Raw genomic sequence first — 14,998 nt, 5'->3', positions numbered from 1 at the left:
GTAAAACTTGCCCTGATGTTTCTACAAATGTTTTCCTCCCCTTCAATTTACTATGGGGTAGCAAGTTTTCTTGCTAGGGCTATTAGATTTAGGAAACATTGTCCTAATGACCAGTGCCAACTCATTACATTAGATGGTGCTGTGCAGGGACAGCACAGGGGCTGATCCTCTGCTTCAACTTCCTTACTCGGTACTGTTTAATTTCACTTGCACTTTTTCACGCTCTTTTTGAAATTTCTTTGTAAAAATGTTGCGCTTTGCACAGATTTCTAAGGACTGTTGCAAATTTTAAATTGTGAGGCCCATCTTGTTCATTGCATTGATTTTTTCTCATATCATGTCTAGACATAACTGTGACATCATTAGTTTGTGGCCTATCTGTTTATCAATTAGATTGATGGTTTTAGGTGATCCCTATTATTTCCTACCTGCATAGCGGACCCTAATAGGGAGGTTTTTTTCCGTTAGGTTTTTTAGGATGAGTACCGATGCCCTTTTATACAGCATTTTTTTTAAACATGTTTTTGCTAGATTTATGTATTTTTAGCAATGTATTTTTCACTTTTACAAAGGCTGCACTATAAAAAAGGTTGCTGTATTTTTAGATATGCGTGTGAGTGTAACTTTGACACAAGATAAACTGTGGATGTTTTATTTTTATGTGCTTTTATGGCCTACTCAGGCCGAATAAGGAGCTCATTGATTGAATTAGTCGTATTCTTTTTTCTGTATAGGGTGAATCTCTTCAGGAGATTTGGACAAGTTTTGTTTGTTTTGTACTCTTATACCTTATCCTGAGACTGGTATGTGTAAAGTTAGTTTTGAATTTATGAGTAAAATCTCTCCAATCCCATATTTAGTTGTGGTCTGTATTATTGTGTGACCCAATTGGTTGCACTATGTTGAAGTTTTGATGACTGATAGTGTTCTCCCTCAGGGGCGTGGCCAACAACATGGCCGAGGAAGATGCATTCCTAGTGAGCTCGGGCCGATGCTACGTAATCTGAACCAAATCCTGCCGTTCTGAGAATGTGTTGCTGCATAACCCACATTAAGGGGTAACACCCTAGAAAATATATTCACTGCCCATGAGCGGCCTTGCGTACGGAAAGGGGACAACTGGACCGACTGACTTCCTGGAAGATGGCAGTGTGTCCGGCCTGAACGCCCCCGGTGGACTGTTGGACTGCCGGGTAGGCCCCCCGGATGACCGGCAGACCCCAGTAGAGCTAGTGTTGTGGCCCTACTCCCCCACATGGTAAGGGCCGCTGAGCGTACGCAAGACTGCATGGGTGAGAGGGGCCACGCGGGCAAGGTCGCATACAGTGGCCTCGTTAGTGGAATGGGGTGAGGGGCTTGGGCCTGGTTGACAGGTGGCCTCCGGGTTCAGACATACCTGGACGCGGTCCCGACACAGGGCCGAATGCGTCAACGAAAAAGAAAAGAGCAGTGAGAGCACTGGACCGCTTGACTGCGACAACACGAGTGAAGGTACTCTGGACTGCTGTGAGACACCTTAGCTGGATTGCCTCACCTGGCCCGCCTGCATCATGTGCCTGCTAGCGGCGTTTTTGACCTGGAGGTGCCAGAAGACCGCGGGCCACCAGGTTGACATCGGTGTAGGCTGCAGACCGTGGACACCGGTGTCACTCCCCCCCTCAATTCACGTGACTAGTGGCAAGGGTGGTGGAGGCATGAAACAGGGAGGGAATAGCGGAACAGGTGCGCCCAGTACAGCGTGCCTGGGGATAATCTGTGCTGTGCTGGAGCTTAGAGCTTGGAGAAGTAGCTGACCTTGAGCATAGAGGGACGCCTGAAACCACGCACTGGGGGTTGACCCAGGCTATGGCCTCCCCTTGGAGACCAGGGGTCTGTGGACAAGTGGCTGGAGGCCGGAGTGCTGATCTGCCTCCCCCAGACATTACTGAATTCAAGGACCCCACGGTGGACCTCCAAAAATTCTCACTGCTCAGATTATAACTGATGGAGAAGTACCTCATGCAGCTGCAGTGAAAGACACGTTCGGGACCAGACCTGGGGGGTTGTGAGGAAGAGGAGGGTAAGTTTCCAAGAGGCTGCTCTGCTGGTGGCATGTGTTGGATGCCGTGACTGTATTTCGAGTTCATATTGGCTGACTCTGGGGATCACCCAGCCAGCGTTGCTCCTTCCCAGCCACAGGGGGAGAGACGTGGAAGCCCTGTTGTGTCCTTGCCCATCAACTGCTGCAGTTCTTGATCAAATACAATGATTGCAAAGGACAAAGACCCTAAACCCCCCCAGACAAGAGAAAATGGACTGCTATAGCAAAGTGATGGCCCCCCAGGAGACCACACAACCCCTACTGGACACAGCCATCCTGCTTCAGTTGATACAGTCCTTGAGAGAGGTGCTAGAGGGGAGGTCACTCTACTCTGCCAGGACCTACGAAATGTCTCTGAAAGAGTGATGGAGACGAGGAATCGAGTTTCAGAAGTGGAAGATGCAGTAAGGGATCTTCAAAAGGGGGTGGCGGAACTTCGCAGCACTAACAGAGATGTACTAAGGCGCCTAGAGGATGCAGAAATAACCTTCGCTTTGTGGGGTTTCTAGAGGGTGTGGAGAAGGCAAATGTGCCCGCGTTTCTTGCAACGTGGCTGGAAAACATCATTCAATTTTTCCATTTGTTTTGTAATTGAATGGGCACACACGGCACTAAACGCAAAGCTGCCGCCTGGGGCTCCTTCCAGACCAATCATAGTAAGGTTTCTCAACTTCTCAACAGGGCCATGATCCTATGAGAAGCCCATCCTATAGGAGATGTCAGGTATGACAATTCTCAAATCATGATCTTCCCAGATTACAGTTGCGAGGTTCGGTGCCAGAAAAGAACCTTTGATTTTGTCAAGGTAAAATTCACAGCACTTCAAATCCAATACATGTTATTGTTCTACATGGGTAAGACACACTTCTTTCAGACACCAAAGGATGCGGGGGCCTGGATTGAGGAGAGGCCAGTCCTTCATCCTCAGAGAGAACTGAACTAGGAACGAAAGGCATCTCTGTGCATGGAAACCAGATCCGAGGTATAACACTTGGGAAAAAGAAGGCTGAACGTAGGCTGAAGAGGGCAGGCCAGGGAAAGGGGTGTCCAATGGATACGGGCAGGACCCCAGCCACAGAAAAAATCAGGGCTACTGATGGGTCCAGCCTGCAGAATTCTCACATAGACTCGGAGGGTTAGAGAATGTCTTCAGGAGGTGAAAGCCTGAACCCTCTGGCCGCCGAAATTTCAGCGCTAGAAGGTGATGCAGAAACTGTCCAGCAACCACCGCAGGGGGAACCGCCGCACCCGAAGCACACAAAAATATGAACTGGCACCAATATACCAGCCGATGGAGCTATGGCTGTGCAACTAATGTCGCAGACATCCTCAGCCTGCTGTCTGGGACTTGCATCCAGCGGGGCTAACCTGGTGTCAGGTCGCATTCGGGTCTGACCTTGTTCCTTTGTTTGTTCTTATGCAGTGAGTAGTTGAGTGAATTGCACTACGTTGTATAGAGGATGGGGGACAGACCTCTCCATCTCCTCTTAAGCACGATTGTTCTATGGAAATGGGGTTATTTGCTGTGAGAAGGTCATAGAAGTAGGGTGTGGGGTTGGTCTTAAGAGAAGGGGGTTCATTGTTTTTTTCTGACATGGTTGTTCATACAGGTTTCAACAGACAGGCACATGAGAGACAGAAAGAGGGCCTCATGAGTTTGACACAAACAGTTGTGGCATTTTCAAAGATCGCAATATGCCCGCGCCAACACCCATAGAGGACAGGGCTTTTTCAGTCCTGACATGAAATGTTAATGGCCTCTGAGATAGGATTAAAGGGGGACTGGTCACAGAGCACATTAAACACTCACACATGGATGTGGTAATGCTCCAGTAGACACACCTAGAGGGATTTCTTGGGAGGGGGCCATGCGTTGTGTTGGCCCAGGCGGGTTATACGTATGGGGTGCGGGTGTAGCAACTTTAATTAAAAAGTCATACCCCTTTGAAACTACTCATAAGTGGACAGATCCCTCTGGGCGCTATGTAGCAGTTGCAGGCAGATGGTGCAGACGCAAGGTAACACTCATATGTGTATATGCCCCACCCCGACTGCAATCTCTAGCGCTGGGTAAAGTGAGATATCCTTCTAGAGACTCCCACATCCCTTCACGTGATAGGGGGAGACTTTAATGAAGTAATGTGCACATCCTTGGATTGCTCTGAGAGCCATGGCACACCGACAAGCACCACCCTGTTAGCACGCTTTGCCAACACATTCGGATTGACTGACATGTGGTGATATCAGCACCCACACGAGAGACACGGAAAGATGGAGAGATTTGCCTTTCACCATAATGGGATGAGCGGCTATGTTTGAAATTATTATTTCCTAGACGCTGTTCCTTTATGTCCTCCAGAATACTTACCACCCACTCTCCAGAACAGTATTTAAGAAAATAGACACTGAGCTACGATCATTATCATGGCCAGGGTGGCATTCAAGGATCGCACTGAGGACACTACAACATAACCCATACAATGGTGGGCTAGCACTGCCAGATATTGAGGCCTATTACTGGGCAGCATATATGACCCCCATCAACAATTGCATACACATAGCAAGGGATCACTCCATGTACAGATTAGAATGGAAGACACTGATAACCCACACATTTTCTCATTATTTATACGGGGGCAAAGGAACATACAGGTTACTCCCCACGACGCAGGTCACCTTAGAAGTGTGGGAAAGAGCAACTAGAACCTTGGGGTGGGCATACAGGGTTACCAGGGCAATGCCGTTGTGGAAAGAGAAGTGGGTTAAGGAACTGAGTAAGCTACAGGCCTTTGGATCCTGGGATTTGCTGGGGATCACCAATGTTGGGTGCATTATCGAAAAGGGTGAATTTAAATCTTTCTCCACCTATTGCACTGAATATAAGCTCCATGGTTCCCAATTCATCAAATACGCCCAACTGCATAATAATAAATAATAATCCACATTTGTAAAGCGCGAACAATCACCCGTAAGGGTCTCTAGGCGCTGGGGGCCGTCGGGAAGATTAAGCAAGCTATTGCCCAGAGTCACATGGTGCTGGGCTAATCTGCCTCCGGCGCTGGGGATCGAACCGTGATCCCCAGATTCTGGAGTCAGTCTCCCTGGCCGCAGCGCCACACCTCTTCCGCATCACAAATGGCTGATGGAAGGACTGGTGGGGGCGGAGTCACTAGAGTATGTGCCACTCGAATGGGGATTACTACAAGAAGAACTAACGACTAAAGAAGTGTCCCTTAAATATAAAACATTGAATACCAACATGCCCAATATGCTCGGCAAACTCAGGGAGACATGGGAAAGTGAGCTGGGTACTATGGAGGACGTGGACTAGGAGGCGGCCCTGATGCACCCTAGAGAGGTGGCATTCACAGCTAGATTGCGCCTCATTCAATATAAGAGTCTCCACAGGCTATACTATGATAGGGCAAGGCTAAATAAAATGAGGCGAGCCGAAAGCCCGAATTGCCAGCTCTGCTGGACTGCAGTTGAAGATCTCCTTCATGCATTATGAGGTTGGCCAACCATACAGAAATATTGGAATGCAATAATTATAGAATTAAACGCGGTGCTAGAGATATCAATCTCTGCAGACCAAAAGTTCATCCGTCTGGGCATTCCATGCGATATTGATGTTGCTAGGCCTCAATAGCTTTTTAGCATCTTGGGCCTAGTAGTGGCGAAGTGGAATGTGGCAAGACACTGGGGCACACAAGAAACTCCAACACTCCAAGAAGAGAAAATGGGGATGGACTTATATATGGCAGCTGAAAGAGTAACATATAAGAGTAGGGGGTGCCCAAGAAAATTCGGTAAGATATGGGCTAGCTGGCTGAACCACTATGGCTTGGCCCTGCTGGACGAGGTTCAATAGATCCCAGACAGTAGGGAACAGCAATAGCAGCATATTCCTGAAACCCATAGGGGGATTGGCCTGATGGTGCCACGTAGTGAGCACGTCTTCATTTGCTAGTCAGTGGGGGGGGGGGGGGGCGGGGGAACCACAGTATTATTTGATGTTCTCAGACACTGTGTGAAACCATTGAGGCTGTAATTACTGGACTTCTCATGTTTGCCCTATGTGCGACTGTCGTTAAAGTTTTGCTGGTTGTATGTTTCTTATGTACCTTTAACTAAATTAAAATATTTATTAGAAAAAAGATAGTGTTCTCCCTCTTACCTCTTGGGTTACCAATAAAAAACCATAAAGTCTAGAGTATATGTGTAAATGGGTCCATGCTCTCTCAGCAGCATTACATTGTGTGTTAACATTGACATTGTTGATGGCAATACTCTGGATATAGTATTAGCTCTTTGTTTGGAAATGTGATGCTATTTAATTATGGCGTGCTGTAAAGTCCTATTATTTATCATTACACATATTGTGATATCATGAGCCTTGCATTGTTTGTGCAAATTATGGTTTGTATGACAAGCCTGTGAGTTGACTTGCTCATCTAACCCTTTGACCATTTCAAACCTTCCAGACACCTCTTGTAATGCACTAGCCAGTCTCGACGGATCTGTATGAAAGTTGAAATGCTGAAACTGGAAATTAAGTTTTCAAATTTAGAATGTTTTCAAAACAGTGACAAAAAATATTTTTTTAGCTTGGTAAACCTAACTATAATAGCTTGGCCCAAATGTGCTTCTTGGTTTTTTTTCTTTAAAAAGCAGAATATTCACAGAAGCATGCTTACATTTTCCACTGGTTGGCACAGTAAAAAAGAAAAGTATAACAATGTAATGGATCTTTGACATCATTCTTACCTATTGTTCCTTGCACACTGGGGTTTCCTTTGTCCCCTACATAAACAAACACATCCAGTTAGAGTACATTTCCAATAGGACCTCTGTCTCGAACATGGGTGGTAGCAGGAAGAATTATGAAAGGGGAGGAACGGAGAGTGCCAGTTTAAATCACACGCATGTGTAACGTGTGACAGTGGCTTGTATTATTGCGTGAATGGAGGTGGGACATTGGGTAATAAAGTTCTGCTAACTAATCCCATTACAACATCCATCTGCCATTCATTTCACAAAGTCTTCTGAAGTTACCTGAATATTCTTTAGAGGACACAGCAGCTAATAATACTAAACACTTCTATGTAAACTTATAAGCGTTGTATAAAATACATTTCTACATTTACATTGCCTCTAACCTCTTTAGATGTCAATTGCCTTTCGAAAGCAGACTCCCTAAAGTGCCATCCATACCTCTCAACTCACCTGAACAAGTCAACAATCCAAATGCTTCTTCTCATTGACATCACTAGGAGCATCCTACCAGCACTTTCATCACTCTCCAAACATTCCATCATCTCAATGGGCCTCCATCGGATCACCCTTCAAAACATCTGTTTTCACCCTTCTAAACCCCTAGAGTAGATCTAGTGTAGATTGAGATACACGATAATGTCATTAGAGGTCTTGAGTACTCAACCAAACATCTTCAAATACATATACATTCTGGAACCCTAATTGTTGATGATTACTGCTGATGTTTCTTGTTATCTTCAGCACTATGGAGGTTTTTTTTTGCAATTCATTATATCTTGAATCTCCTTCACCTGGATCCAAGTATTGATTACTCTACGGTAATGGAGAACAGGTTCGAGGAAATGCATAAGCAAAAATATATCTGCCTTGCTGTGTATACAAAACAGGCACTGCACAATTGTGGGCAATATCTGTCACATTTTCAACCTTGTTGTGTTTTAGTATTTGCATAGTGCATTTCTACCCTTTGAATGGCCATGCAACACTCCTTCACACACCCCCATATCTTCCCTTACCCCAACCCAGGCCACTTGCTGAAGAGGTGGTTTTTTCACCAAAGAACTGTTGGCGGCACACAAAATGGAGGTTACTGATGTCAGTGGTGGCAGTTAGCAGCTCCCTTCAAAGAAATATTTTGTGCCATAATATTTGTTTTTTTAACAATTTAAGCATATCAGGTTTGATACTGGCACTCAGAAGGTGTTATTTATGTTTGGTTTTCTTAAAAACAAGCATAAGCAAAGCTAATAGGTCTGTGGTTGGATGAGAGCATTATGGCTTTTGCAATTCTCGTTTTGTTATTGTTTTTGCAAAATGTAATTGTTGGGGAGCCTCTGGGCCTTTGTCAATACCAAAACGCATTGGATAAAGGCAATATTTTTTTGGGTTTCCACAAGCACACATTGCCATAGTAATCCAAGGACCTGACAGGAACAACTTTGTTTTTGGATGTGCTCCTTTGGCAGAAAAGTTAGCCAGTGGCTGATGTGGGCTGTCCCATCTTCCCTCATTCTATACTGCAGTAGGTAGACTAAACATGTGAGTGACACAATAGTAGGCAAACAGAAGAAGAGGGCATGCTGAAACCCCTATAAGTGTATAATACACATCATGTTATGCATGATGAAATAGTCTTAGTCAATGTCAAACCTAAAAAGAAGCAAAAAATGCAGTGGAAAGATTGTTAAGCCCATGCCGTTTAAGACTTGAAATTGTCATAAACCTTATGGTTATCAAGACATTGGTGTTCATTATCATTATCTTTCTTGCCGTGTGTTCTCTCAGTGGACCGTGCAGCACAGTAACATTTACCTAACAGAATGTGTCATGGGTCTTACCTTTTTGCCCTGGGATGCCAGCATCTCCTTTTGAGCCTGTAATGACAACCATATACAAAGTGGTGAGACTGTGTTCCCAATCTTTACATCATGTTCCTATTCTCTTTAATACCCCAGCAGGTGAGGAGTACCTGATATGCATGCATACAGTTGGGTGGTGGTGCCTCAAGGTATTTACTTGTTGGCATTAATTTTGCATCTCTGCTGCATTTCGGGGCCTCAAGGCTTTGCTGTCTTATTTATTTTTGGCTTTTCAGTCTGTTTAGCTCTATCTGCATCAACTATTTCACTCAGGTATCAGTCAAGGCGTTAGCAAACTGGGCAATTGTCCAAGGTCACACCTTCTAAGCCTACTCCTACCCCCCCACTTCACCCCACTACCCCGGAGAAAGTGATCTTTCACTCACCTCTATTTCTTTACTTCAACCACTCTCCTGGGCAGTGCTTACCTCCACCTCTCACTCTCACCTCTCTACCCAGTGTCATTCTAAAGATGATTGTGACACCAAGCAAAAAGGATGCCTAAAAATATGGCCTGCCAAGGCCTCAAAAATCCTTAAAATTACACCATCACTAGGAAACCTCAGAAACCTTCTCCTCAGCCAGCATGTTACCAAACCCACCCTCACCACTGGAGACCTATTGGGCCCGATTTTTTCCTAATCACCAACGTCACAGTCGACAAGCCAGCAACTGTGACATAGAAAGACCACACACTTGTCAGTTTTAGCCTACCCATCCCGCACCTTCACTTACTTTTCACCACCGGAGCCACGTGCCGTGGATGGAAAAGCATCTCAGAAGAGGAGTGGGCTTTCACCCTCTACAAGCAATGGCCCGAGAAGACCAGCAACTTACTGAAAGCCATCCAAAGCCTCAACACCTAGAAAACTGCAAACTCCAACACCTTGGCTTCCCTCAAACGAACTCCAAACGTCAAGAGCCTGACCACAGGTCAGCTGGTACAAGAGGAACGCAGGCTGACAAAACACCACTGCGGGCAACTGGAGTGCAAATGGGGAACAAGTCAAGACACCGCAAATAAAGGCATCTACCAATCACCCCTAAGACTCTACCACCAGCTGATATGGAACACAAAGAGCATAGCACTTAAGATTGCCAGCACTATACACAGTAAGGAAATCTTCAAAGATTTCACTGTGCCTTCTGCCACCTCCAGCAACATCACACCTTCAAATGACCTTTTCAACAACTTCTCAGAATTCTTCTGTAACAACATCACCTCCATAAACAGCAACTTTAACCCTCAACACGACCCAGTTAACATTGCAACTCAACTTCTCATCACAGCTGATAAACAAAGCCTGACCTTGTGACTCACCATTACTTACCATTAACACTGTTGAAATCACTACTACCATAAAGACCTTACACTCAGGCTCCATCCGAACTTTGCCCCCACCACCATTTCAACAAAGGACTCCTAGAAATCAGCGAAGCACTAACACGCTTCCTCAAAACCTCCATCCACATTCCCAGACCCTGGAAACAGGCCACCATCATACCCCATATCAGGAAACCATCCACTGATCGAGCAACACTTTCCAACTGCAGACCCATCTACCTCTTATCATACCCCTCAAAAGTCTTAGAGAAACTAATCAACTGATGACTTACCGAACACCTTAACCCCAAGAATCAGGATTCAGGCCCAACCACAGTACAGAAACAGCACTCATCGCCATCACAAATGACACCCATATGATTCTTGACAGAGGAGACACAGCAGCCCTCATTCTCCTGGACCTCTCTGCAGTGTTTGGCATAGTCAAACACGCTATTCTCATCAGGCTCCTGAATTAGATGGGCATTCAAGTATCTACTCTCCGTTTGATCTGTTACTTCCTAATGGATAGAACACAAGCTCTCAGCCTGGAACCTTATTCTTCAGAAGCCTGTAAACTCATCTGTGGAGTGCCTCAAGGTTTTTCAATCAACCCCACCAACTTCAATGTATACATGATCCCTCTGGCCAACTTCATCTGCGCACTCGACATCAACATCCTCTCCTATGCATACGACATGCAACTCATTGCTACCTCTCAGACAAGATTTCCAACAAAAGAAACACATTTACCGTCTGCATGATCGAGTCGCTAACTGAATGCAAGGCAACTATCTCAAGCACAACACTGATGAGACAGAAGTAGTGATCTTCGGCAAGAACACCTGATCATGGGACTCCAACTGGTGGCCAGCCAAACTCGGACCCACACCCATAACCCACATCAGGAACCTCAGAATAATCATTAACAGCCAACTAGATATGACAGCATGAGTAAAAACTGTCACTGCATCTTGCTTCCATATCCTGAAGATGCTGAGGAAGATCTTCAAATGGCTCCCAAGCAATACTAGAAAAACTGTCTTTCATGTACTAGCCACCGGCAAGGTGGACTATGGGAACACCGTCTACACCAGGATCACCAAGCAACTCATTAGAAGATGACAAACAATCCAGAACTTGGCAGATGGATTCATCCTCAACCTCTTCACAGAACTCACATCACACCACACTTCAGGGACCTACACCGGCTCCCAATACACAAACAAGCTCAATATGACTGATACACAAACACACTCAATTCAAACTCTCCACACATGGAGTAGTGTAATTTTAGCTCCACCATTACAAGTCACAGAAGTGTAATGTTTATATGCACTTAGCACCATATATTTTGTGCGCCTTAATATTACTAATGTAGAATAAAGCATTAAACATATTGCGGGAGTGTATTCACTGTAGAAAATAGTAATTCACATAAGTGTGTGTTCTAATACCTTCATTAGAATAATACAAATTACAATTCTCGTTCACATTCATTTACATTTGTGCATTTCGAGTTACACTGCTTTTGTTGAAATTGTATTTTATTCATTCATTTATTGATGTTTGTATTTATTCTATCATCATAGGTGCATATATAATCATGTATTTACTGTGTACACTGACTGTTTATTAAATTAGCTTACCCAAAGTCCTTCAGCATTTGGTCTTCGATGTGTAAGCTTCAACATGAAAGTTTTGTCTGTGCTGCAATGTTCTATCCTTTGCAGGTGTGTTCACATGATTTCATGGCCAGTGAAAGGCATATTGAGGCAGATGTATCATTGTAGCAGTTTGCAAGTCCTTAATAGAGATTTTTAGCGAATTGCTATTAAGGACTCGCAAAATGCTATGTAAGTAGGAATCGCAATAATATTTGCGATTCCTAAATGTTCCTTAATTGCGAATCACAAATTGCGATTCGCAATTAAGAAATACCTTCCCATTCATTCCTATGGGCCTAGACGCCCATAGGAATGAATGGGAAGACTTTCGCAATTTGCGAGTACCCATTAGGTACTCGCAAATTGCAAACGCAATTTCAAGGGTGCAAGGGTGTCAAAAGGACACCCTGTAGCACCCCTGAAATATGTATGCGTGCACATGCGGCGCACATACATGCCCTAAGGGCATGTATGTGCACCACATGGCACTTTGAAAAATGCTAAAAAAGTGCACTTTTCAAAGAATTTGCAAATTACCACCAACTTGAAGTGGGTGGTAATTTGCGCTTTCTTAAGGACAAATCCCACAACTTGGGTGCTTCCTGCATTACATTTAAGGAAGCACAATTTGCGATTCCTTAAATACAGTCGCAAAATAGGGAATCGCAAATTTTGTGATGCCCTATTCTGTGAGGGTCTTTTGGGATGATACATCCCAAAAGGCTTTTTCCCCGATCGCAAACGGGCGGATTCTGAGAATCGGCCCATTTGTGAACGCAAAAAGGCTTCATACATCTGGCTCATTGTGTATTAGAGATAATGAGGTACGCAATGAGAACTTTTGGCAAGAATGATAGGCTCTAACAAACTAAGAAAAGACTAATTTTCACGTCGTATCAGGAGCAGGGAGACATCCAAAGTTGTCCTGAGGTTCAAATTGTAGGATGGGAAAACTGAGTAAAGTTACCAATTTCTACTGTGGCAAGGTGGAAAACTACTGGAGTTCCTTACATGGAATTCCCAAATGTTCTGTGGGTTTTTTATTAATGTTCACACTTTAGTCTTTAGGCAGATACCCTTTGGACTCTTAAGAGGTTTAGACCTCTCTGCTCATATTTCCATTGTATGGCTTTATACTAAACTTTGCCTCGTTTTGGAGAGCTTTTACTGAAGTCTCCACAATGCTGACACCTTCCTGCTTTTTTGGATTTAACTGGGTTTCCCTAGTTTTTAACTTTAATTTAGGACTAGTTTAGCCAACTTTAGATTTATTCATGTATAGGCGGGAAGATCGAACACTGACCATCAAATTCTATTTCTTATCTTCAGCATTGCCGCAACTTAAATCCTTGTATGCTTTATTCTACTAAGACTTAATTTCATTCAGTGCTTTGGCACACTCGTGGTGATTTTGTATCTCTATAACATGTTTTTGAGATTTATATATGTTAGTTTGGTCCTTTATTTGTAAGAAACTACTTTGATCAATTCCGGGTCCTTCATGTGTAACCAAATCGGTTACACTGTAATCTGAATTGTTAGATTGATGGTAGCTCCCCTTTACTTCTCAGGCAACTATCAAAGGTTCATCGCAGGATATTTGGTAAGATGGGCCCAGTGCTCCATCAGATGGGAGCAGAACCAGGATGGTTAGTTACTGAAGTAGGGGGAGTTAGAATATCACAGACCCAGACCCAGTTCCTAGAACCTATTTTTCGGTTTCGAGGATTGGTGGAGATCCAGTGGTTCAGGAGGGAGTTGTACCCGAGAAGGAGTAAGTATTAATAGGGTTGAATGTTGCAGTAGCTGATGCTTAGCTTGCAGTGCTGTTGGGGAAATTATGTAATGTCTTTTGGAAATGTTTTGAATGTTGTGTAAGTGTGGTGCTTAATGCAGAGAAGTTAAAGTTGTTATCGGGTCCGACGTGGCCTAAGATCCCGGCATGGTATTAAAAAGTGTAGAAGACACTATATTCTAATTGTCTGCTAGTTTTGTGGTGCTTGTTGTGAGACATCGTCAAAGGCACTATTGAGATAGGGACATTTGTCTTTGTGTGAGAATAAGTTGTGGTTGGTATAGTGGATCCTTTGCACAGGGAGAAGCTGCACCAATCAGGTTGATTCCTTGCTGGTTGAGGTTTCACTCAAGTGTGTGTCTGAGTAGGTCGGAAAGGGTTGCTTCAAGCCATTTCTTGGGTGATTGAATACTACTGATTTTCTTACTGGAGGAGACAAAGTTGTTTGTTGAAGTTGCTTTGCATTTTGGGTTGCCTGCTTAGTGCTAAGAAGAGTGCGTTCATGAAATTGTAAAGGAGAGTGAACTGCTGCGAGAAGTGAGAGTGACATCATAGTCTACCTCGCTGAGATTGGTTAGTTGGTATGCTGCTGCACTGTTAATGGTTGACTACGTCTTAGGGTGCCGCGTTGGTATTGGTTGTAAATGATGGATGGGAATTGTGAGCAGTTTTTTCCTGTTCTTAAATAAGATTTATCTGTGATTATTGACATTATTTCTAAAAAATGAAATGTTTTATAGTCATACGGGATCTAATATGAGGAAATGTGACAATACCTGTTAGAGAGGGAGAAGAGGCACCACCTGAAGATACCCCATGTCATTATGTGAGAAAGAATTTAGAGCCTCATACATGCTTAACAAATGGCCAAGATCACAAGGAAAGTAGGTGCACTGGCGCTTCCACACTATGGTACATTTAATTTAAGAATCATGGAAATCTGAGGAGGATACTATATGAGATGAAACCGACTACTAGACCCACACAGTTTGAAGTGCTCAATGCTCGGGAGCGTGTGGCTCATGCTAGGGCAAAGGAAATGTATCAGGGAAGAGCCCGAAAGGCAGTGCGTACTTACACTGTTGCTAAGTGGAATGCAAAACAAAAGAAATGGAGAACTGATTGCTAGAGGGAGTCAAACTGTATCCTAGATTAACAAAAGAAGAATCAGAGAAAGGGAAAAAGAGAAGAAGAGGGAAAGCCAAAGGAGCCATTCGACATGAATTAGGTAAGTGATAGTGAATCTAGCAATAGTCCTTTGGATACATTGTTGTCAGAACGCCCATCTCCATATAATGAGACCCGAGCAAAGGGAGGAAGTGGTGCTGGTGTTAGTGGGAACCTTGGAGTGGCTACCATAAAACTCTAACTTGATGGGAGTTACCCCCGTGAGCGTGAAGTATAACCAGATGGGAGAGAGTTCAGGTATTTGTGTCGCTGTTAACTCCACAGCCCTTAATGCCCTGGATGCTCTTACTGCCCCAGTTACCATTTGTC

The 14,998-nt window shown here is 44.2% G+C and overlaps 1 protein-coding gene across 1 annotated transcript in view; it reads right to left on the bottom strand.

Annotated features, from left to right (window-relative positions):
- LOC146868564 (ficolin-2-like) overlaps nucleotides 1-14,998 on the bottom strand; it is a 319,234-nt gene that overhangs the window by 130,103 nt on the left and 174,133 nt on the right. Inside the window, exons 4-5 of the mRNA XM_085611295.1 lie at nucleotides 8,695-8,730; nucleotides 6,848-6,883 (exon numbers count right to left, since the gene is read on the bottom strand). Coding sequence (XP_085467421.1) covers nucleotides 6,848-6,883; nucleotides 8,695-8,730 — 72 coding nt within the window. The remainder of the gene's footprint in view (nucleotides 1-6,847; nucleotides 6,884-8,694; nucleotides 8,731-14,998) is intronic.

This window comes from Triturus cristatus, chromosome 1_2, assembly GCF_964204655.1.
Source record: "Triturus cristatus chromosome 1_2, aTriCri1.1, whole genome shotgun sequence".
NCBI lineage: Eukaryota > Metazoa > Chordata > Amphibia > Caudata > Salamandridae > Triturus > Triturus cristatus.
Note: the sequence above shows the minus strand (reverse complement) of the source record. Positions and strands in the feature narration are given on the sequence as shown.